Here is a 19,002-nt window from a genome sequence, read left to right as displayed (position 1 = left end):
CGTAGTAAATCTTCAGTGGAATTACAGTGCTTTTATGTTTTCAAGTGTAGCAGCTAGGTCAGTGAATAATGTACTATGGGATCTTGCTTGCATTTACCAAAGCCTTACATTTTCTTCTTGCAGCTGATAACCGGAGTTCAGCAGGAAGCCGAGCGGCACAACCAAGCTTTCATGGCTCTGGAGGGACGGCTTCTTGACAAAGAGCGCAAGACCAAACATGACAAACTGGGCCACTGGTTTGGCACGAGCACCCCCATTATTGGAAGAGGAGTGATGTTGGCGGTGAAGGAGGGCCGCGTGGTCACAGGGGTCTCAAGCATGGCCAGCGACGACAGCAGGAAGGTGGCTCTGGTGCTAAATAGCGCTGTCTACTTAGACGGGACGCACTACACACAGGACGGCCGCGACTGTCATTTCTTCGTGAAGATAGGCTCAGCTGACAGTGACCTTCTAGCTTTGGGACTCACCAATGGGCGTAAAGCACTGGAAAGCGGGATCAACGTGACGGTAAGCGGTCGATCGCGACGAGGGGTCACCGTTGAGTTCCGGGTTCCGGCGCTGTCCCTGAGCGTGCGCTACGGCTTGGCGTCAGATGTGCTGGATGAGGAGAGAGCCCGGCTGTTGGAGCTGGCACGACAGCGGGCGCTATCGGGCGCCTGGTTGCGAGAGCAGCAGCGGGCACGGGATAATAAAGAGGGAAGCCGCTTGTGGACTGAAGGAGAGAGACAGCAGCTCCTTTCAACAGGGAAAGTGCAGGGGTACGACGGGTACTACATTTTACCTGTGGAACAGTACCCTGAACTAGCGGACAGCACTTTCAACATTCAGTTCCTGAGACAGAATGAGATGGGGAAGAGGTAACAGTCCAAATCCTTTTGATTTCCTGTTTCTTTATATTTCACTTTCTCTACGCTTATACCTTTACAGCTTTCAGTTCTTTTCTCGATCTGTTTCTCTCTCTTGCTCTGTCTTTCTCTTTTTCCCTCACTTTTTTTTCGTTATCTCCTGAACCCACGGAGAATAAATGAACTAATGGGGAAACTCACCGAACGCTGCAGGGACTTTTAAAAGAAGAACACTCAAAAACTTTGTTAATACTGCCTCTGGCAAAAAAATAACAATTTGAAAGACCTTGTCTTTGTTTTTCAACAATGGACGTCAAAAAGCACTGATAAACTGAAAAACAAAACAGAGCTACTGTTGCTGAATTATGAAAAATCCCCTTTTTAAAAAAGAATAGATATTTTTACCCATATTTTTTGGGTTACCGAGAGGATGTCGGTGCCAGGTGGTACCCTTGTGATGGGAGAGGTGCTGCGAGTCTCACGCGCCGCTGGAGAGGCCCAGTCTCGACATCGGAACAGAGGAGTAACATCCGTCAAGGCAAATGTCAGTCTCAGGCCTCATTCTTCACAGCTAATCTATCCATTGCCACCGCAGCAAGTATCATCGTCTACAGACTGTTTCTTCAAGAAAATTCCAGCGGAGTAAAAGTGATGAGGAAATCAGACGTAGTTTTTTTCATCACTGATAGAAAAGTACTTGCGTTGTATCAGATAACAGTGAATTTCCGAGTGTGCTTTAGATGCGATAGTTTTGTACGTCCCAGTCGCATTAGAGTAACGAGACCTTCACCAGGGCACTTCTGTATAGAGATATCAGAAAAAACACTCTCAGTCTCCAGATTGAAAGGTTACTAGTGTCAGAAACTATTTATTTTTACTTAGTTTGTTTTCATTTTGATCATTCATCATAGTACTATATGACAATCATAAAGGAGTCACCGCTTTTAGCTACAAAGATGAACATTGATGGTTGAGTTTATTTTCCTTTTAAATTATATGTAATAATTTTTTTCATTTTTGTATTAATTTTGAAGGTTTTTTTCGCTCCAAAGCAAATTCTAGTCATGCACAGAAATAATTTATGTAAAGTGTTTTAAAATGGTTTATACTTTAAATAAAGTTTAAAACTGTGAAACTTGTTTTTCAAAATATATCTGTATGTACAGTGTATAGATTTACCTTTATGCAGCACAGTAGAATATTGTTCATAATATCAACTTTTATATTTCTAACAGAAGGTGGCTTGTTATGTGCAAATCAAAAGCTGGTATTAAAACTAGAATTTTGTGACACTCAGAAATCACAGATGAATAATATTGATGCCCCGTTTGATGTTCTGTTTGTTTAGTTTTGTTTTTATGCAGAAATGTTGCTGTACTAGAACCCAAACCATAGAAATGGATTCTGTCCACTGTGAAGAGACTCATTATGGATGTCATGATGTACCAAATCAGTATTGAGGGATGATTCTTACTCAAGTGAGACTCTTCTGAGACCTTACCAATAAATAGTTGAATTCATGCGAGTCTGGCTAGTCTCATGCATTTGTAAATATGTCTTCACATCAGTTATAACTTGTCATTTCTCCACATCTCATAGGGCAAACTGTGACTTTCCCTTACAAAAAGTAACCATGCTAACCATAGTTTCTGCCAGAATAACAGTTTTTACTGTGGTACTATATGGCTTTTTGGATATGCAATAATGGTAATGCACTGTTGGCTGTATTGAACATATCCTATTGTGATACCATGGTATTCTTTATACCTGTAATGTAAAGCAGTAGGTCTACTTACCTCTTACCTTACTTCCCTCTGATACCATGCACTCCTTGAAGGAGATTCCATCTGACATTATTATGGTTTGCAACAGTAACAATAAATTGAAAAATTGTTGAAGGTGCTTTGGTGAAAACGATTTACCATGGTAAATTTAAGTGCTGCTTTTTTACACAAACACTCCAAGCGAGCTAGTGATTCTAAGTAATAGTTCCTAATAGTCACTAACAAACTTTCTAGTAGTAGTAATAAATTGTAATAATTAATGTATTATTTATTATTATTAGCCTATGTCTTACAAAACTTTAATAATGCAAGTGAAATGGATGACTTTGGGAAAATTATCACACACACACACACACACACACACACACACACACACACACACACACACACACAAGTGTTTCCATGATTTATGTGGACTTTCCATAGGCGTAATGGATTTTAAATGGTACAAACTGTATTTTCTATCCCCCTACACTGCCCCTGCCCCTAAACCTACCCATCACAGGAAACATTCTGCATTTTTACTTTCTCAAAAATAAGATGTTTTCCTCATGGGGACCAAAAAATGTCCCCACAAGGACAAGGATTTTGGATATTGCCATCTTTGTGGGGACATTTTGTCCCCATAACGTAGGGATTACCGGATTACCAGCCCAACCCCACACACACACACACACACTAGATGTATTAACTTTAAAATTTAGAGTGCTCTTACTATTGAAATTGAATTAGTGATAATATGTATTTTCGCAGCCTGTAGTAATCGTACATTTTTTTAAAGTGTTTCATGTGCCACAATCTCAGCAGTCTTTTATTTTAAAGCTACAGGTCTTTTATTATGAAGATAGTTCAAGCTACAGGAGGCGCGCATGCTTTTTCGGGGCGGTGCCTTTTACACGACCACGCATTTTGCTTAGCCAATAGGAGAAGCATTTTAAAAACTTGAATGACAAGGAAGGAAAGGTGAGCTACGGCTACATACCCGGTGAATTGTCTTAATCTCTTCGAAATGGCAAGCAGCGGTAAGTTTGTTTTGATCTAAATCTTAGCAACATACTTTTAAAAAAAAGAGAATTAAAGAAAGCGACGTGTCAAACTGCAGCTTTTTTCCCTCATTCCCTGCCTACAGGAAACAACTGTTGTTTTCGTTCTCTTGTAGTCAGGGTGACAGAGTGCCCAGGTGCACCTGAGAGAAACACTTCCATTATCTCTACAGGTTATTGCTTACACAGTCATACTAAGCTGAACGTTCCATACTGTTGTTAATATTCTGTTGTGCCCGTTCTCTCAAATATATTTCATTGAGTTTAATTTCCTTGATCAATGCTTGACAGCTATCATATTTGTTATTTTCATAATTTTTTGCTATGAAGAGCTTTGCAGCTTGTGACGTAATGATGACTTGCAGAATTTGAAACGTTGTGCGTGTAACTTTACTGTTTGGTACACGTTCTGGATTTGTTATGATTTAATTTTCAACTTATATAAAAACATGAATTGGAACATCCAGACATCACCACAATTTAAACAAGTGATCTCACTCTTCTCAAGGTAACCAAACGATTTACGAACGAACAAACAAATCAACTAAAACACAAATAAGCTTTTTATAATACAAAATGTATTTAATAAAATTAACCATTTCAAAAGTAAAAGTGAAAATGCGGTCATATGAGCAGTACAGTAGCATCATAACCAAATCATTTGTACAGTCACTTAACCATATATATACGGGACAGGTGCAACATAGTAGGCTAAGTGAAAATATTGGGTGCAGTTCTAAGCCGCTCTGCAATACACAGTATACATATTCAGTTCTAATACAAAGATAGTTTTGTTTTTTAAATAACCCATTTGCATAAATAAGGGGTTTAATTTCATTCTGGGGTAAATGGGATTATGCTATTTGGATAAAATAAGAAATTATGCTATTATGCCTAATAATAAAATATTGAATATGTTAAGTATAAACTGCATGTAGCCTACTCTTTCATTTTGTTTTCATTGTCTGATATATATTACTCAGGTGGTCAATCAACAGAGTTTTTACTGCATGACAGGTATGTGGGCATAACTGCTTTTTCATTTACTTTATGTCCACATTCCTCTGCTATAGATAAGGAGATTTCCTACAGTGATCTCAAATGTCTCTTGGAGAAGGGATCAGGGTTTCTGGTGGATGTTCGCACAAAAGATGAGGTAGACAGAGGACATATTCCAGGCTCCATCCACATCCCAGGTGAGAGGGAAGATGCACAGTCAGAATTTATCAGTGGTGTGCAGTGGCGATTTAAAATGAGGTGGCAAAGTCCTCAAATTGTTTTTATATATTGTACATCAAATGTAAATATGTCTGTTACACTTAATTTCCCTGGTTAAATAACTTTAAAAAAATAACTTAAAAAAGAGAGACCAAATACATTTCTATTGTGTATTTTTTGCAATAACTGTAATGTTCTATTTATTAAAACCATGTAAATGAGTTATTTTTTTAGTTTTTAGAGAGTTAGTCTAATGAAGTTAGATTTTTACGTATGTTTACATTTATTCCAAAATAATAACTAAAGGTGGTAACAACTTCTTGAAGAACTCTATCTCTATCTATCTATAGATAGATAGATAGATAGATAGATAGATAGATAGATAGATAGATAGATAGATAGATAGATAGATAGATAGATAGATAGATAGATAGATAGATAGATAGATAGATATAGTTCTTCTTCAAGTGAAGTGTATTAGGGGACTATAACCTAGGGAATAGTGATTGAGGATTTAGGGGGCGATTTCGAATTCAGCCATTTTCTTTATTTGGGCAGATGAGAGTGCACTCAAAAACGGGGTGGGATTTAACGCACGGACCAATCATATCCAGTCGTAACTGAACCTATCATATCCAATCAAACCCTCCACTAAACATTAGGGTGTCTGTCTTAAGTCAAAGGGGACAGAGTTCTACACTTTTTAACGTCACATTTTGTGGTATTTTGCGTCGTTTTATTTTTGTAATTGATTATTTGTACATCCACCCTTGCCTCTGAGGAAATGCCGCTCTAATTTATATAAATTGCTATATTTTAATTTAAATGTACTTATTTTTAAAGGCAACTACATGAAGCACACTTTCAGGTTATGATATTTTTTACTCAATGTTGTACAATAAGTGTATTGGCCAAGTGTACTGAAACAGGGGTTTTTTGGTCCAATTTATTTTAGTGGAAAATGTAGAAAGTGACATGTCCCTGGACGCAGCTGAATTCCAGTCCAAGTTTGGCGTAGATAAGCCGTCTCTGGACTGCTCTGAACTGGTTTTCCACTGTCAGATGGGAAGACGTGGAGCTGTTGCCACAGAGAAAGCCAGAAGCCTGGGGTTCAAGAAGTAAGAAACTTGCCATCATGATTCATGAATAATTAAACAATCTCAGAGTTTTGCTGAAACTGTAACGGCATTTTCTTCTCTCCCTTCAGTTCCCGTAATTATGCCGGGGGCTACAAGGAATGGTCAGAAAAGGAGGGCAAATGACAATCTTCAAAATGCTTATAAGATGCTATGTTAAAGGGCCTTTTTTACTGATAAATATCATAATATCTGTAGTACATGTGTTTTATTAAAGTCTGATAACTTAACAAATAAATGTTGTCCTTGTATTGACTCTTTAAAAGTGCACGAATGAACGGTATTTGGTCCACAGTCCACACTGGTTCAGATTCAATAACCGATGATTCAGTTATACTGTTTCCGATGCTTTTCCTCTTTTAATTGAGCATGCGCAAATTGCGCACCAGCCTTCAACCCGAAGCAGAAACAATTCTAAGCGGAATGTCGATGTGCTGCTATATTAATGGACACTTATATTGATCTCTGTCAATCGTTCGGGTAATATTCTACGATCACTCCTTTTACTCTGAATGGTTGGATGTAAAGATGTAATAGGCTATCAGTGTTTGATTCACAGTGTGCGTTTGTCAGGTCGATTGTTTAGTGCATTCAATGTTTAATGAGTGTATGCCTAGCTCAGATACGTTTTTGAAGATATCAGATACACTAACGTGAAAATTGTTACATGTTGTAGTTTTGATGACTCACATAAGGTCTCCATATCTAGTGTGCCCCTCTGGGTGGGGCCGTTGCTCCACGCGGCCTCCAGGCTGAAGAAGACCGACCGGATGAAACGAAGAAAAGTTTACCGTTTAATCCAGCGTCAGTTAGTAAGCGTCACCTTGTATTTCATTGTAATTTGTAGGCTACTTTATTTTGGTTGATCTTAACGTTATGTTGACAGCTGAACAACAGGGTCGGCTGCAACACACGTGACAAACCCACTTATGTGTACCCAGCTGAGCTCAAAGAGATGGTCCGAGCCGCCTTTCCAAAGGACATCTGTGACTATGACGACCCCTGTCACAAAAATGTGAGATATATAGCCTACTTAAGTTGATGCGACATAGTAGTCGATGCTACATATTGTTCCTAAACTCAAATATGAATAACAACTGGGTTACGTTGTTGCAGGTTGTTGCCATCACTATGGATGACTTGAAAATGATGGCGTTCTCATTCTGGGATGGATTGACCAATTAAACTGCAGTTGCAATCTATCTGGATGGTTCAAAATTGTACGTGTTATGTTCATAAAATAATGTAAGTTGTGATATGCCTCTAGCCTATAAAATAGTTCGGCATTCATAATATTGGTTCTAAACATTTGTTTTTTATGCTGCGTGAGTTTGCTTTTCACTATCCATTTGCGTCACAGACAGTAAGTGCATAAAAGAAGTATTTATCTGAAACGTTGGGTTTTAGTATTATTTAGTGTTGGTAAGTGCATGTTTCCCTGATGAACGACTGACAGCTCAGCAGTAATTGACCCGCTGGACACCATGACAACGTACACAACCTACACGAACACTAAGCATTGGAGTTATTTCTATTACTGACTATTAACAAGACATAGGTCTACATTCGAGGTAAGTATTTAGCGCATATATAATTATGTATCGTTAAGTATCTACATCTGGTAAATGGAATCGTAAAATGATGATCTGCACGGCAGCACTAATTTCCAGATCTCTTTTTTTTCTTCTTCTATTTTTTCCCATGTGCTGTGCATCAAACTTTAGAAAATGCCTCCAGAGGGGAAATCCGACATGGAGCGTATTGGCATCTTTAAAGAGATGGGATACATCTCCGTAGGGGACAAATATACACCTTTTATTTACCGTAAGTGCAACGAACTTATTAAACTTGAATAGCAAACGACTGTAGGCTACACTGGCTGGCGCAAAAACAAATTGCCCTCAGTTGCTAATGCCTCAAAATATAGTTTATAGTCACGACCGTAAAATCTCAAACATGATATTTCCTGAAAATAATGTAGCTTTCACAGTCCTTGTCATTTTGTTTTAGCAACATAACAATGGCATTTTGGCGAGCAGTTACTATGTCAGTTTCTGTTGTTACCTACAGAGAAGACTGGCTCTCTCACGCTTTTATCTCACCGAATATTTCTCTCATTAGGCTATAGGCTATGGCGCGCGCACTGCCGCGCAGAGCATAATAACTTAGGGCCATGATCCCCGGTTGTTTCAGCACCATGTTCGTTTTAGCTTAGAAACACTTGTGCTGAAAGATTAAAAGATAACTTCCAGCTTTGAGGTAAATCAACCTGCAATTTAGCACTATGACCTTCACTTGTCTATATTTTCACACACGTTTTTGTGAAATGTGGGGACATTCCATATAGTTTCATAGCACTGTACAAACCGTATTTTCTATCCTAATACACTGCCCTTACCCCTTTACCTACCCACATAGGAAACATTCTGCATTTTTACTTATTCAAAAAAAAAAAAAACTCATGATGTATGATTTATAAGCATTTTGAAAAAATGGGGACATGGTGTTCTCATATTTAACCCTCCTTGTAACCATATGTCATTATACACATTTGTGTCCTGATATTTCACAAAAACAAGCACACTATATATATATATATATATAGTGTGCTTGTTTTTCAGCACTGTTGTTTTCGATTCCTTTTCGATTGTTCTTTTTTTATATTTTTATATATATATAAACATGCTTATGATATATAGGCTAGCCTACAAATACAGTACAAAAACAAGTACAAGCGTGTAACTGGATAAACGTAGGCTAATAGCCATAAATGGTTAGTTCACACAAAAAGGAAATTTTTTATAGAGTGCTTTCACACTAGCACTTTTTGTGTGCACCCGGGTTCGATTGACGTCAGAGAGTTCGGTCTATGGGATGAAGTTAATGCTGTCATCCGAACCGACATTTTTGGAATCTTTGATTCCAATTCCTGTTCCAGAATCGATTAAGTCGATTCCAAGATTTGATTCAGCACTGTTGTTTTCGATTCCTTTTCGATTGTTCTTTTTTTTTTTAAAGAAATCAAGGGAGGAACCTAGTCCCTAGTCATTTTTGCTGCGCGCACCCTCGCGCTCATGCGACGCGGCCGCATGAGCGCGAGGGTGTGCACAGCAAAAATGACGTCAATGCGGAGGGGGCGGTCGTGCGCGTTTGGTCCGCAAGACCAGACATCACAGGTCCTTCTCCAAAAATTAGCATATGTGTTAAAAGTTCATTATTTTCCATAATGTAATGATAAAAATTTAACTTTTTTTTTTAATAGCTCGTTTAGAGAACCTTTTCATGATATGCTAATTTTTTGAGATTTTCATGAGCTGTATGCCAAAATCATCAGTATTAAAACAATAAAAGACTGGAAATATTTCAGTTGGTGTGCAATGAATCTAAAATATGAAAGTTTAATTTTTATCATTACATTATGGAAAATAATGAACTTTTATCACATATGCTAATTTTTTGAGTAGGACCTGTAGATCTATATGATGTCTATGCGCAAGACCCCATTTTGCCTGGCGGTGTGCAGCGCATTTGTTGTAATTCCGCGCGCAGCTCCGCATCCGAAGATAACCCAGCTCATGTTAACGTCTCATCACACCGGCACCAGTTTGCACATACAAATTAGGTGCTTATATTTACTAAATGAGCCCACAAAAGCAGAAATAAGCCTTTTTAAATAAAGATCCATGTTTAATCAAATAAATAAATAAATCACGACACTATAAGTTTAGTAAAATTAGGAAATATTTAAGAGATCGTTAATTTAGTGCATATTTTGTTCTCATGTCACAAGTAATAATATCAAGCCAAGGTTTACTGAGTTTTATATGATTCTTTTGTAGTGTGGTTTTTGGTGAAATGTAGGTTACTAAAATAAATATCAACAGTGTACATTAGCCCACTTCTTCTCGACGCTTTTTCCTGTTGGTTTATAGAACAATTACTCTGAGTCGCCATCTGTCGTTTCAAAGAATAATACACCAGCGAGCGCGTCAAGTATAAACGCCTCGTCCGTTTGGACAAATCCTGTCCCCCTGTGAAATTGGGTCCGCTTATAGGACCCCAGAGCGATTCTATTGGCTGAACGAACTTTTAATGGGTAATCTGTTTAATGGGTAATCTACAAAATCGCGTTTTGATTTTTGCTCTGTAAATTGTGTTAAAATAATCTTTAATGTCTTACAAATCATAAGTTATATATACTAGTAGTATGTAACTGAAGCTATAAGTGCTTATATAAGTATATAAGATATACAAGCATATCTTGTATATAATCTATTTATTTTGTGCACCTGTTCTGTATTGCTGTTTTTTTTATTTTTATTTTTTTTTATTCTTTATTATTTACATTATAGGTACATTTCTATGTCATGAGTTTGTATTGGTACTTAGTTTATCAGTTAAAATAATTCAGAACATGTTTTTGCTCCCATTATAGCAATCAATTACATATTTCAAATAAATGTTTTGCGTGTTTATGTGTGTACTTAGTATGGCAATGAATTCATAGTTTATTTTTAAACAATTGCTTGTCCAGAACCATGTATAACAACTTTTGATCAGGCATTTAAAACCGCTACCAGCGGACACGATTTCACAGGCGGACAGGATTTGTCATGACACCGGCTCGGACCCAAATATGCACACAGTCCAGCAGGAGGAGGGTGGAGCAATCGAACTCGGGTTCAGTCTAGGCAATCGAACCATGTGTGAAAGCACCCTTACGGCCGATCCACACCGCAAGCGTGAGCAGCGCACATTTTTTCCGGCGCCCATATTAATCAATGAGTGTATTCACACCGGGAGCAGGAGTGTCGCGTGAGCAGCAGTGAAGCGGGGGTTTCGGCGGCGAGCCTATTTTTGCTGCGCTGCTGACGCTCAAAGTGAAAGCACACTTTTAATGGACAAAATAAATATATCTCACAAAAAGCGCTCAGAATGCACACAAGAAGCACGTGTGGTGTGTAACAATAACTGGAGTATGTCATTAAAGAAAACAAAGAATAAAAAATATCTGTAGAAGATTTACCTTTAAACTTGTTTTAATTATTCAGTTTGGGTGAAAGTATGGTTATGATTATAAAAAGTAAAGTAAAATAACCAGAAAATATGATAAACTTTCTTTTAGTTTAGTATGTCAGACAGCTACAGGCTCTATCATTGTGGGAGCCGCTGCTGTGACGCTGTACAAACGCTTCCATTGTGAATACTTTAGCGCAGCTGCAGTCACGGTGTAGTTACGCTGAAGCACTGCTCATGCTTGCGGTGTGAAACAGCCATTACAATTAGGCTACTCACCCTCGATCATGTCGCTCCCCGTTATACCTTCAATCATCTTCAGAACACAAATAAAAATATTTTTGATAAAATCCAAGAGCTTGATGACCCCCCTATTAAGAGCAACCTTCAAGACCCAGAAAGGTAGGAAGGACATGGGCTGAATCCGAAATTACCCCATATACCATCAAATAGGGCACTATTTGGGGACAGCCATTTGTGAAGTCTGAAACCACGGTGGAGAGTGCACTCAATCCCACATTGCACCGCAATAACGAGTATACACTTTTAGAAGAAAAGGTTCTATATAGAACCTTAAAAGGTTCTATCGGTGCTATGTGGTTGGAACCCCTAAAAGGTTCACTGCAAAAATGCTTTTCTTACTTAGTATTTTTGTCTTCGTTCTAGTCCAAACAGCTAAATATTCTTAAAACGAGAAGTATTTACTAGACAAGCAAAAGTAATTGTGTTATTTTGGGGAAAAATAACTCAAACTTAAAGCTACACTGTGTGATATTTCCCCCCATCTAGCGGTGAAAAGGTATATGACCATCCAGTGAATAATAGTTTCTGTTCCTCTCAATTCTGATTTCGTTTTAACTCCTACGGTTGCCGATTTAGTCCAAGATTAACAAGGCAATCCCCCTCTTCACATTCGACACGGTGCCATCGAGTGTTAAAACGCGAAAGGCGAAGCTTGAATTGTTCCTCTTTGGCTACTGTACTTTCAAGATGGAGGGGCAACATCGCGACCGGCATTCGAACCCCTCACCCGTATGTATTTTCAATGGCATATTATATGAGAATACTTTATTACTTGAAAGAAGTAAATATGAGCACATATATTTTTGAAAGAACTAAGTGTTTTTAGCTAAGAATAAACTTAAAAAGTTTTACAGTGTAGCTTTAAGAGAGTTTTTGCTAAGATAAGAAATGCATTTTTTTTTTTTTTTTTTTTTTTGCAGTGTTCTATATAGAACCTTTTATAAGTGCCAGAAGGGTTCTTTCTTGTCATTATAGAACCTTTTTAGCATAAAAGGGTCTTTGGAGGATACTCAACTATACTTCTATATATAAAACCAAGATAAAACCCATGGACAAAAACCATTACACTTTCCTAATTTTTTTTAAGGAAATGGAAGCAATTTTGAGGCCTGAATTTAGGAACTGATTAAGCTGATAAAATGAATGAAAATAAGGTTACTTGTTTATTTTAAGAGAATTAGCACAATTGTGAAGTTTTTTTTTTAGGGACAACATTGTTAATTTCCAGCATGCATTGCATATGGCTGGAAATGGAGATTAATATTGAAATGAAGCGGTTTAATGAGTGAAGGGGAACATCTGTTAATGTAAAATGTTAATTTATGTTTGGTATTTGAAAGAATTTCTGTTATGTTGAAGTTTTGACCGTTACCATTATGCAGAAGAGTAGAGCTTATGGTTAGGTTGTGATGTAAACAAATGCAAGTATTATTATTATTATTATTATTATGAAGAATGTTGCTTTGTTGAATAAGCAATAACTTAGCGAATGCTAGTGCAATAACAAGTTTGTTTCTACTTGTGCCAGCATCAAACAGACTATTAATTGAATAACATTACTAAAAGTCAAATATAAACAGGTAATTTCCATTTACTCTAATTTATATATTTTTTTCAAAGTCAACTTAAATTAAAAAAGCACAGTCCACTAATAATATTTAATTCATCATAAAAACTACTTAAATATAATGTGTAATATTGTTACCATAATTAAAAAAAGTAGATACTGTGTGATATTTTTACAGTGTAGATACGTGTAATGAAATTGTGTTATGAAATTATAAAATGAATGTAATTGTTACATTATTGAGGTGAAATCTGTAATTGAATTAGTCACTAATCATATTAAAAGAAAATTGCATTGCATCAATAAAGTAATCTGCATTTATAATGGGTAACTTATAACAGTAAGCAATTACATTTCCTTCCTAACACTGAATGTATGTGAGATTCAACACATTCTTTCTGTTGACTGACTTCTTGACTGACTTCGGAATTTCTTTGAATTGTCACGAATTTAATTCAACTTCCTGTGGAGCGGAGTCAATTCAGTTCAAATTCCAATTCATGAATTGAATTGAGGCCAATTCTGAAATTCTGAATTTTGCACAAGCCTGGTTAGTGAACTAAAGTATACTTGAGTCCACTAATACAGTTTACTTGAAGAAGTAAAATGAAAATAAAGAATACTAAATTAGGGTTTAGGAGGTGATTTTGGATTCAGCCATTAAGTAGTCCATTATTTACCTTTATTTGACCAGGAAGTCTCATTGAGATAAAAATCTCTTTTACAAGAGATACCTGGCCAAGGTAGCAGCCATACAGTTTGACAACATTAAAATACAACAAGTAAAAAACTTAATTAAATAGGAATAGGGGAGAGTGGAGTGAGACATCGGGTAATGTGAGACACCCCCTGTATCTGTTCAACAGAACATTTTGTCATATGACCGTTATTGACCGTTTTGAAAGGAAAGTGTCCTTTCAAGCCCCTCCAATTTCCCCTTGGCCATGAACGAGAGGACCTCGTGGTGTTGTGGTCAGCTTGTTTTTTTCTCAAAAATAAGTTTTTTTTTTTTTTTTCTCTCTGTCAACTTAATCAACTGTTGTGCCAAAGCAAATAGATTCAGGTAGAAAAATATATATCATGCATGTTAATGAACTACCAACATATAAAACCATGAGATGATGCTAGCTGAAGATTAGATTAAGAGAGATCTTTTTTTTTTTTTTTTAAATGTGGTGGTGGGTAAAGTGAGACATGAGGCACAAGTTAAGTTTAGTCTTAAACATATTGTAATGTAATATTACATTACATATATTTTATTTTTAATGTCATAAACATTGTAGAAAAGCCATCATGCTAAGGCAATACACCAGGAAGACAACCTGGGACACATGTTCCTGTAAGTGATGTGGGAAGAAGCTGCCTCAACCTAAAAGGCCTTGAGGAACTACACAGAGAGCAACTACTCATCTTTCTCTGTGACCTTCAGGACTGGAATGTGGAGTATGACAGTAGGCTGATGTTCTAACCCAGGCAGGTCTAGTCCTGTGATCTGAATCCCAGGCGATCCCAGGCTGTTCTGGTTGTGATTGTGCTCTGCTCTGACCCCCAGACACTATAGCTGACTCTAAGGGTCTTGTGTTCTGACCCCCAGACTGTGTTTTAATCTAACTAGTTCTATCTGTTATTTGAATGTTAATTAAAACATTTTGAATTGAATTTGATTTGTATTTGAGCTACTCTCAACTGTTTAGAATTGACCTTACTTGACCAATCCCCATGATTCTGTTACTAGTCCGACATTATTTCTGGTATGTGTTGTTGTCAAGCTAGCTGTCAGAATTCAAACTGTTACAACATGTGTTATAGTTGTTTCAGAGTGGTTTACTTTACCCCCTTGATTTCTCTTGTCTGCTGAATAAGCAGGGGTAACGTGAGACACAAGACCACTTTTTTTTTTAAACAATCGTATTTTCACTGACCTTTTCCTGGATACATTCTGATCATTTCCATTGCTAGGAAATATCCTGAATTAATGAGAAATGTGTCAATTTTACTGATATATAATTTAAGCTTGCTTCGAGGGGAGCAAATGTAAAAACTGTCTCACTTTACCCCACTCTCCCCCACATAGGATCCTCTCAACAAAAACAATCACATGCCTTCATTACCACTTTCATGATGCTTTAAAATTCATGAAACAAAATTTGTAGTCTACAAATTCATGTGACTGCAGTTGTTCTTATGATTTTATTCAACCATTTTTAATCTGTCAGTCTCCTATGCATGCGTCATTGTGCTCACGACGTGAACATCGCCGGATAATTAGTGAACTGCTGTTCTGACATAGAACATGGAAACACTGCACTGTTTGCTACATGAACATGGAAGAGAAGAAATTGTTGAATAAAAGTTTCATAGCTTCATAACATTAGGCCTTAGGTTGAACCTCAGTAGTCACATGGTTTATGGATTATTTTAATGATGTTTTTACTACCTTTCTGGGCCTTGAAAGTGGTAATGATGTTGCCGTATATGTGGGGTCGGAAAGCTCTCGGATTTCTTAATTTGTGTTCTGAAGACGAGCAAAGGTCTCACAGGTTTGCAGCGACACGGGGTGAGTAATTAATGATTGAGTTTTAATTTTTGGGTGAACTAACCATTTAATTGTAACATCTGCATAACAAAATCAAATGGTTAACATGTAATGTGTCTCATGCACTTTGTAAAGGCCCATTTAATGACGCTGCATACAAGAACAAACAGATGCTACCCGGAGGAGCCAAATCAAAGTCTGCGCTTCAGACGGGATACTTCGACACACAGTTTAAGAGGATCTTTGAGAGAGAGGCGCTCACAGACCCTGTTAAAATAGAGAGACAATACAAGATACAACAGGCCAAAAAGAACATAGGCAAAGCCTTTCTTCCCAGTAACGGAGAGAAAAAAACGTGAGTCCTCATTTCTTTCTGGTTTAATAATGATTTAAATATTTAATATAGTTATCAATGATAAATAATTGTGAAAATATAAGAATTCAAAATAATTGTATTGGTAGTTAGTAGTGTTAGGCTACTGTTGTTGTGTCAAATGGACTACAAGATCTTACAGGGATCATTTTCCCAATTTTGTTGCAAACCTGTATGACTTTCTTTATGTTCTACAGAAGAAAGTCATACAGATTTGGGCGACATGGGGTGAGTAACTGTCTCTCTAAGATAGCTTTATTGAGCCTAGTAATATAGTGTATCCTACTGTGTAAAGAATAACAAAAAAGAGAACAAAGTTGAATACGAGATATATTTGTTTCAAGGCTATTTGATTAGTGTGACAATTGGCATGGCCTATTCAAATTTAAAGACATAAGACCCCAGAACCTAGATTTTGTTTAAAAGGGAACATGTTTAATGATGTGTTTCGACCCAAAAAATAGCTATATAGCCCTTTTTTTTAAAGCTAGGATTTCACCATAGTGCAATAGTTCAAAGCTTCAAATTCAAACATTCAGTTTTTCATGTGTAACCAAGAGAATGCAAAAAACTACACAAAACCGAGGAATAATAGCTTTAGTGAGCCATTAAGGCTGCTAGTCACAGAACTATAGTTAGATGTCTGTATTTTTGTTGTTTTTGTTTTCGCCGTTTGTACCAGAAAAAAACCCCGCCATACAGCTTATACAATTTCCCAATTATTATTCCTTTTACTGTCGTGCAATTGCTTAATAGTTTTCTCTGATTCGTAGATGTGGAATGGGTAGCTATTTTGGGACATTTGGAGGTCCCATTCAAGCAATGAGTGTCCTACAGATTCCAAGGAAAGCAAACAAATCTGCTGGGAAGAATTTCTACACCAATCCACCCAAGAAGGGAAGTTATGGGTAATCAGACATTATCCTATAATATGCAAGTGTCTGTGGTTTTGGTGTCAGATGTATTGATTTGTCCTTGTTCTCTAATAGCTATCCTGACATCACTCTCTCCAAGATGGTGTCCTATTCCTCAGACCCCTATGATCGAGCCAAGGAAATGCTAAAGGTATTTTTAGGTCTACCTAAATGAGATTTTTAATCAGACTCCTGGGTCCTTGTTTTAATTAAGATAAGGCGTCCTCGGAGTACCTGACAGTATAATTCTATGCGAGCAGATGACTGTGTTCTCTTCCTCTAATGAGAGAGATAATTTGTTTACCAGCGTGAGATCATGTCACACAAATCCATGCTGAAAGGGGGAGCATTTCGTTTGAACCTTCATCCAAATGAATGCTTTGACAGCAATCCTTACAAATTTGACAAACCTCTACCACCTCCAAAGAAGACTGAGGAGAAAAAGCACTTTACGGTGCCCTTCAAACCAAGTTCACCCAGTAAAAAGGTACATAAAATGCCTAAAAGGTGGTAAAGAGGTTAGCAGTTTTGGAACATTTTGTGGAGTATTATTTTGGTAGTATGCGGAGGTATTTTATTCTTATTTTCTGCAGACTGGAGGCATGAAAGCAGGAACATTTGACGCCTACCCCAGCTACTCTGCAGAGCGCTATGGCACCAAAAAGACTAAATCAGCGATGACGAATAAGGAAGGAAAGATATTTCACCCCTCCCCTGGTCCAAAGAGTACACCTGTCAAGAGCATCATCAGCCTCAATGTTAATAAGTAAGCTGGGGTCCAGGACCAAGACACCGATATTATACTCCAAACTGTGCTTAATGCTTTGACTAATAATAAGCATTAATGGTGGGGTAAGTCTTATTTCAAAACCATTTTAGAAAAAGGACACGGGCCGAGTTGAATAACAAACTTGTAGCCAATCAGGAGGTAAGGGGCGTGTCTACTATTGATGGTGAGAAGAGCGCACGCTCTCGCTCTGTGCACGTCATTATTCAAAACACACGAGTCACACATGACGGACATTAGCCGAGAACTAGCCTAATTTATGCTGCTTGACTATGCTCGTGTGTCATGTTCGCTTGTTAGTCCATTTGCAATCGTATTGTCTCACCTCAGCGATGATAAAGACCCGTTCATTTCCACGCCATATGGAGCATCTAAATCTCATCACTGTGCGCTTCAAGCATCAGCTCACACAGTCTCCGACAAGTAAGATACTATACTCCTAATATGTTTGCTTACTCTTTTCATGATCTATATAACCCTTATCCGGATATAATTGTAATATGTCGTTAGCTGGACTGTCGTGCTTGTGTTAGAGTTGTTCATGAGAACATTTTGTGATCGGTATGACTCTAATCTAGTAATATGTTCGTTAGTTGGACTGTCTTGATCGTGTACAAGAACGGTTTGTGTTTTTGTGATAGAAGGAATGACTTTTTCATTGAATATTCGACCTGGATAAGATACACAGAGATTCTGCCATAGCCGTTGATGCCTCTGGGTTACGTATGTGTGGGGCGGCGCTATCAAAATAGGGGCGAGACCCTTTTGGGGGTAGGGGCATGTTTGTTTTGGTGATTTGAAATACCAACAACGGTTACCAGATAGCACTTACCCCACCTTTAATATTAGTTGTTTACCAAATTCCACAGGGAAACACTTCAGGCTCAAAGTAACGTGACTTTATTTTGCAGGGCTGTGAACGCCACAAACTACAATCGAATCCCCTCTGTGATGGCATATTGAGAACTAGTGTCTTCAGGCGAATAAATGAACGTTATATACATGTTGTCTTTAGATTAAAAAGCTGGTGTTTTGAATAACATTTATATCATTCTTGTAATCAATAAAAATGGACTCATAGCTCAATTTAATTATTACCCTATGGTAAATACTTTGTTTCATATCATCTAAAGATGTTTAATAGTACAAATCAAGATTAAGTCATGTGCATTATTTTATCAATTATACACTAAACAACTTGTCTAAGATCACTTGAGTTATTAAATATTAAAAATATATATTTTGTATTTAACCAGCAAGGTGTTGGTGAATTCAGCAAGTTCTTAATGTTGGCATGTTCCTGTATATTGAATATGGTTTCAAATAATTGTAAATACACCTATGAAAACATTTAGTTGCATAATTTACGATGTAGTGATATAATAAATCTTTAATCTTATGTTATCAAAGGATATTATCATGCGAGTGAACTGTGCCTTTATGTTCCTTTAAAAAAAACATAATTCAAGAAAGGAAATGC

At 37.3% G+C, this 19,002-nt stretch overlaps 3 protein-coding genes across 12 annotated transcripts in view; all 3 read left to right on the top strand.

The window, feature by feature from the left end:
- tenm2a (teneurin transmembrane protein 2a) overlaps nt 1–2,365 on the top strand; it is a 429,404-nt gene extending 427,039 nt beyond the window's left edge. For all 7 annotated transcript variants that reach the window (XM_067457752.1, XM_067457750.1, XM_067457751.1 and 4 more), the window contains one exon: nt 124–2,365. In XM_067457752.1, the coding sequence (XP_067313853.1) occupies nt 124–861 (738 nt within the window). In that variant the 3' untranslated portion in view covers nt 862–2,365. The remainder of the gene's footprint in view (nt 1–123) is intronic.
- Nucleotides 2,366–3,519: 1,154 nt separating this feature from the next.
- On the top strand, nt 3,520–6,258 carry tstd1 (thiosulfate sulfurtransferase like domain containing 1). Its single transcript, XM_067457748.1, has 4 exons — nt 3,520–3,651; nt 4,746–4,868; nt 5,846–6,008; nt 6,098–6,258. Exons 1-4 carry the CDS (start codon nt 3,639–3,641, stop codon nt 6,150–6,152), a joined length of 354 nt encoding a protein of 117 aa, XP_067313849.1. The 5' UTR covers nt 3,520–3,638; the 3' UTR covers nt 6,153–6,258.
- A 137-nt stretch (nt 6,259–6,395) lies between these two features.
- Nucleotides 6,396–18,974, top strand: cfap96 (cilia and flagella associated protein 96). Of its 4 annotated transcripts, XM_067457745.1 has the most exons (12): nt 6,396–6,506; nt 6,736–6,838; nt 6,913–7,041; nt 7,143–7,271; nt 7,483–7,597; nt 7,751–7,850; nt 15,584–15,803; nt 16,595–16,729; nt 16,811–16,886; nt 17,043–17,222; nt 17,329–17,501; nt 18,434–18,974. In XM_067457745.1, exons 6-12 carry the CDS (start codon nt 7,754–7,756, stop codon nt 18,483–18,485), a joined length of 933 nt encoding a protein of 310 aa, XP_067313846.1. In that variant the 5' UTR covers nt 6,396–6,506; nt 6,736–6,838; nt 6,913–7,041; nt 7,143–7,271; nt 7,483–7,597; nt 7,751–7,753; the 3' UTR covers nt 18,486–18,974. The 4 variants fall into 4 exon arrangements, with proteins under 4 accessions (XP_067313846.1, XP_067313844.1, XP_067313845.1 ...); XM_067457743.1 differs by lacking the exon at nt 7,483–7,597 and having other exon boundaries at nt 7,143–7,246; XM_067457744.1 differs by lacking the exon at nt 7,483–7,597.
- The last annotated feature ends 28 nt before the right edge of the window (nt 18,975–19,002 follow it).

The sequence above is a fragment of the Pseudorasbora parva genome, chromosome 11 (assembly GCF_024679245.1).
Source record: "Pseudorasbora parva isolate DD20220531a chromosome 11, ASM2467924v1, whole genome shotgun sequence".
Taxonomy (NCBI): domain Eukaryota; kingdom Metazoa; phylum Chordata; class Actinopteri; order Cypriniformes; family Gobionidae; genus Pseudorasbora; species Pseudorasbora parva.
Note: the sequence above shows the minus strand (reverse complement) of the source record. Positions and strands in the feature narration are given on the sequence as shown.

What these genes read in the sequence shown, in the direction of transcription:
- tstd1 (XM_067457748.1), top strand. An exon ending in AGGCTCCATCCACATCCCAG is followed by an intron (nt 4,869 to 5,845) that starts GTGAGAGGGAAG and finishes AATTTATTTTAG; the next exon opens with TGGAAAATGTAGAAAGTGAC. An exon ending in AGAAGCCTGGGGTTCAAGAA is followed by an intron (nt 6,009 to 6,097) that starts GTAAGAAACTTG and finishes CTCTCCCTTCAG; the next exon opens with TTCCCGTAATTATGCCGGGG.
- cfap96 (XM_067457743.1), top strand. Translation starts at nt 7,754, where the DNA reads ATGCCTCCAGAGGGGAAATCCGACATGGAGCGTATTGGCATCTTTAAA. An exon ending in ATATACACCTTTTATTTACC is followed by an intron (nt 7,851 to 15,583) that starts GTAAGTGCAACG and finishes CACTTTGTAAAG; the next exon opens with GCCCATTTAATGACGCTGCA. An exon ending in AGTAACGGAGAGAAAAAAAC is followed by an intron (nt 15,804 to 16,594) that starts GTGAGTCCTCAT and finishes TCTGATTCGTAG; the next exon opens with ATGTGGAATGGGTAGCTATT.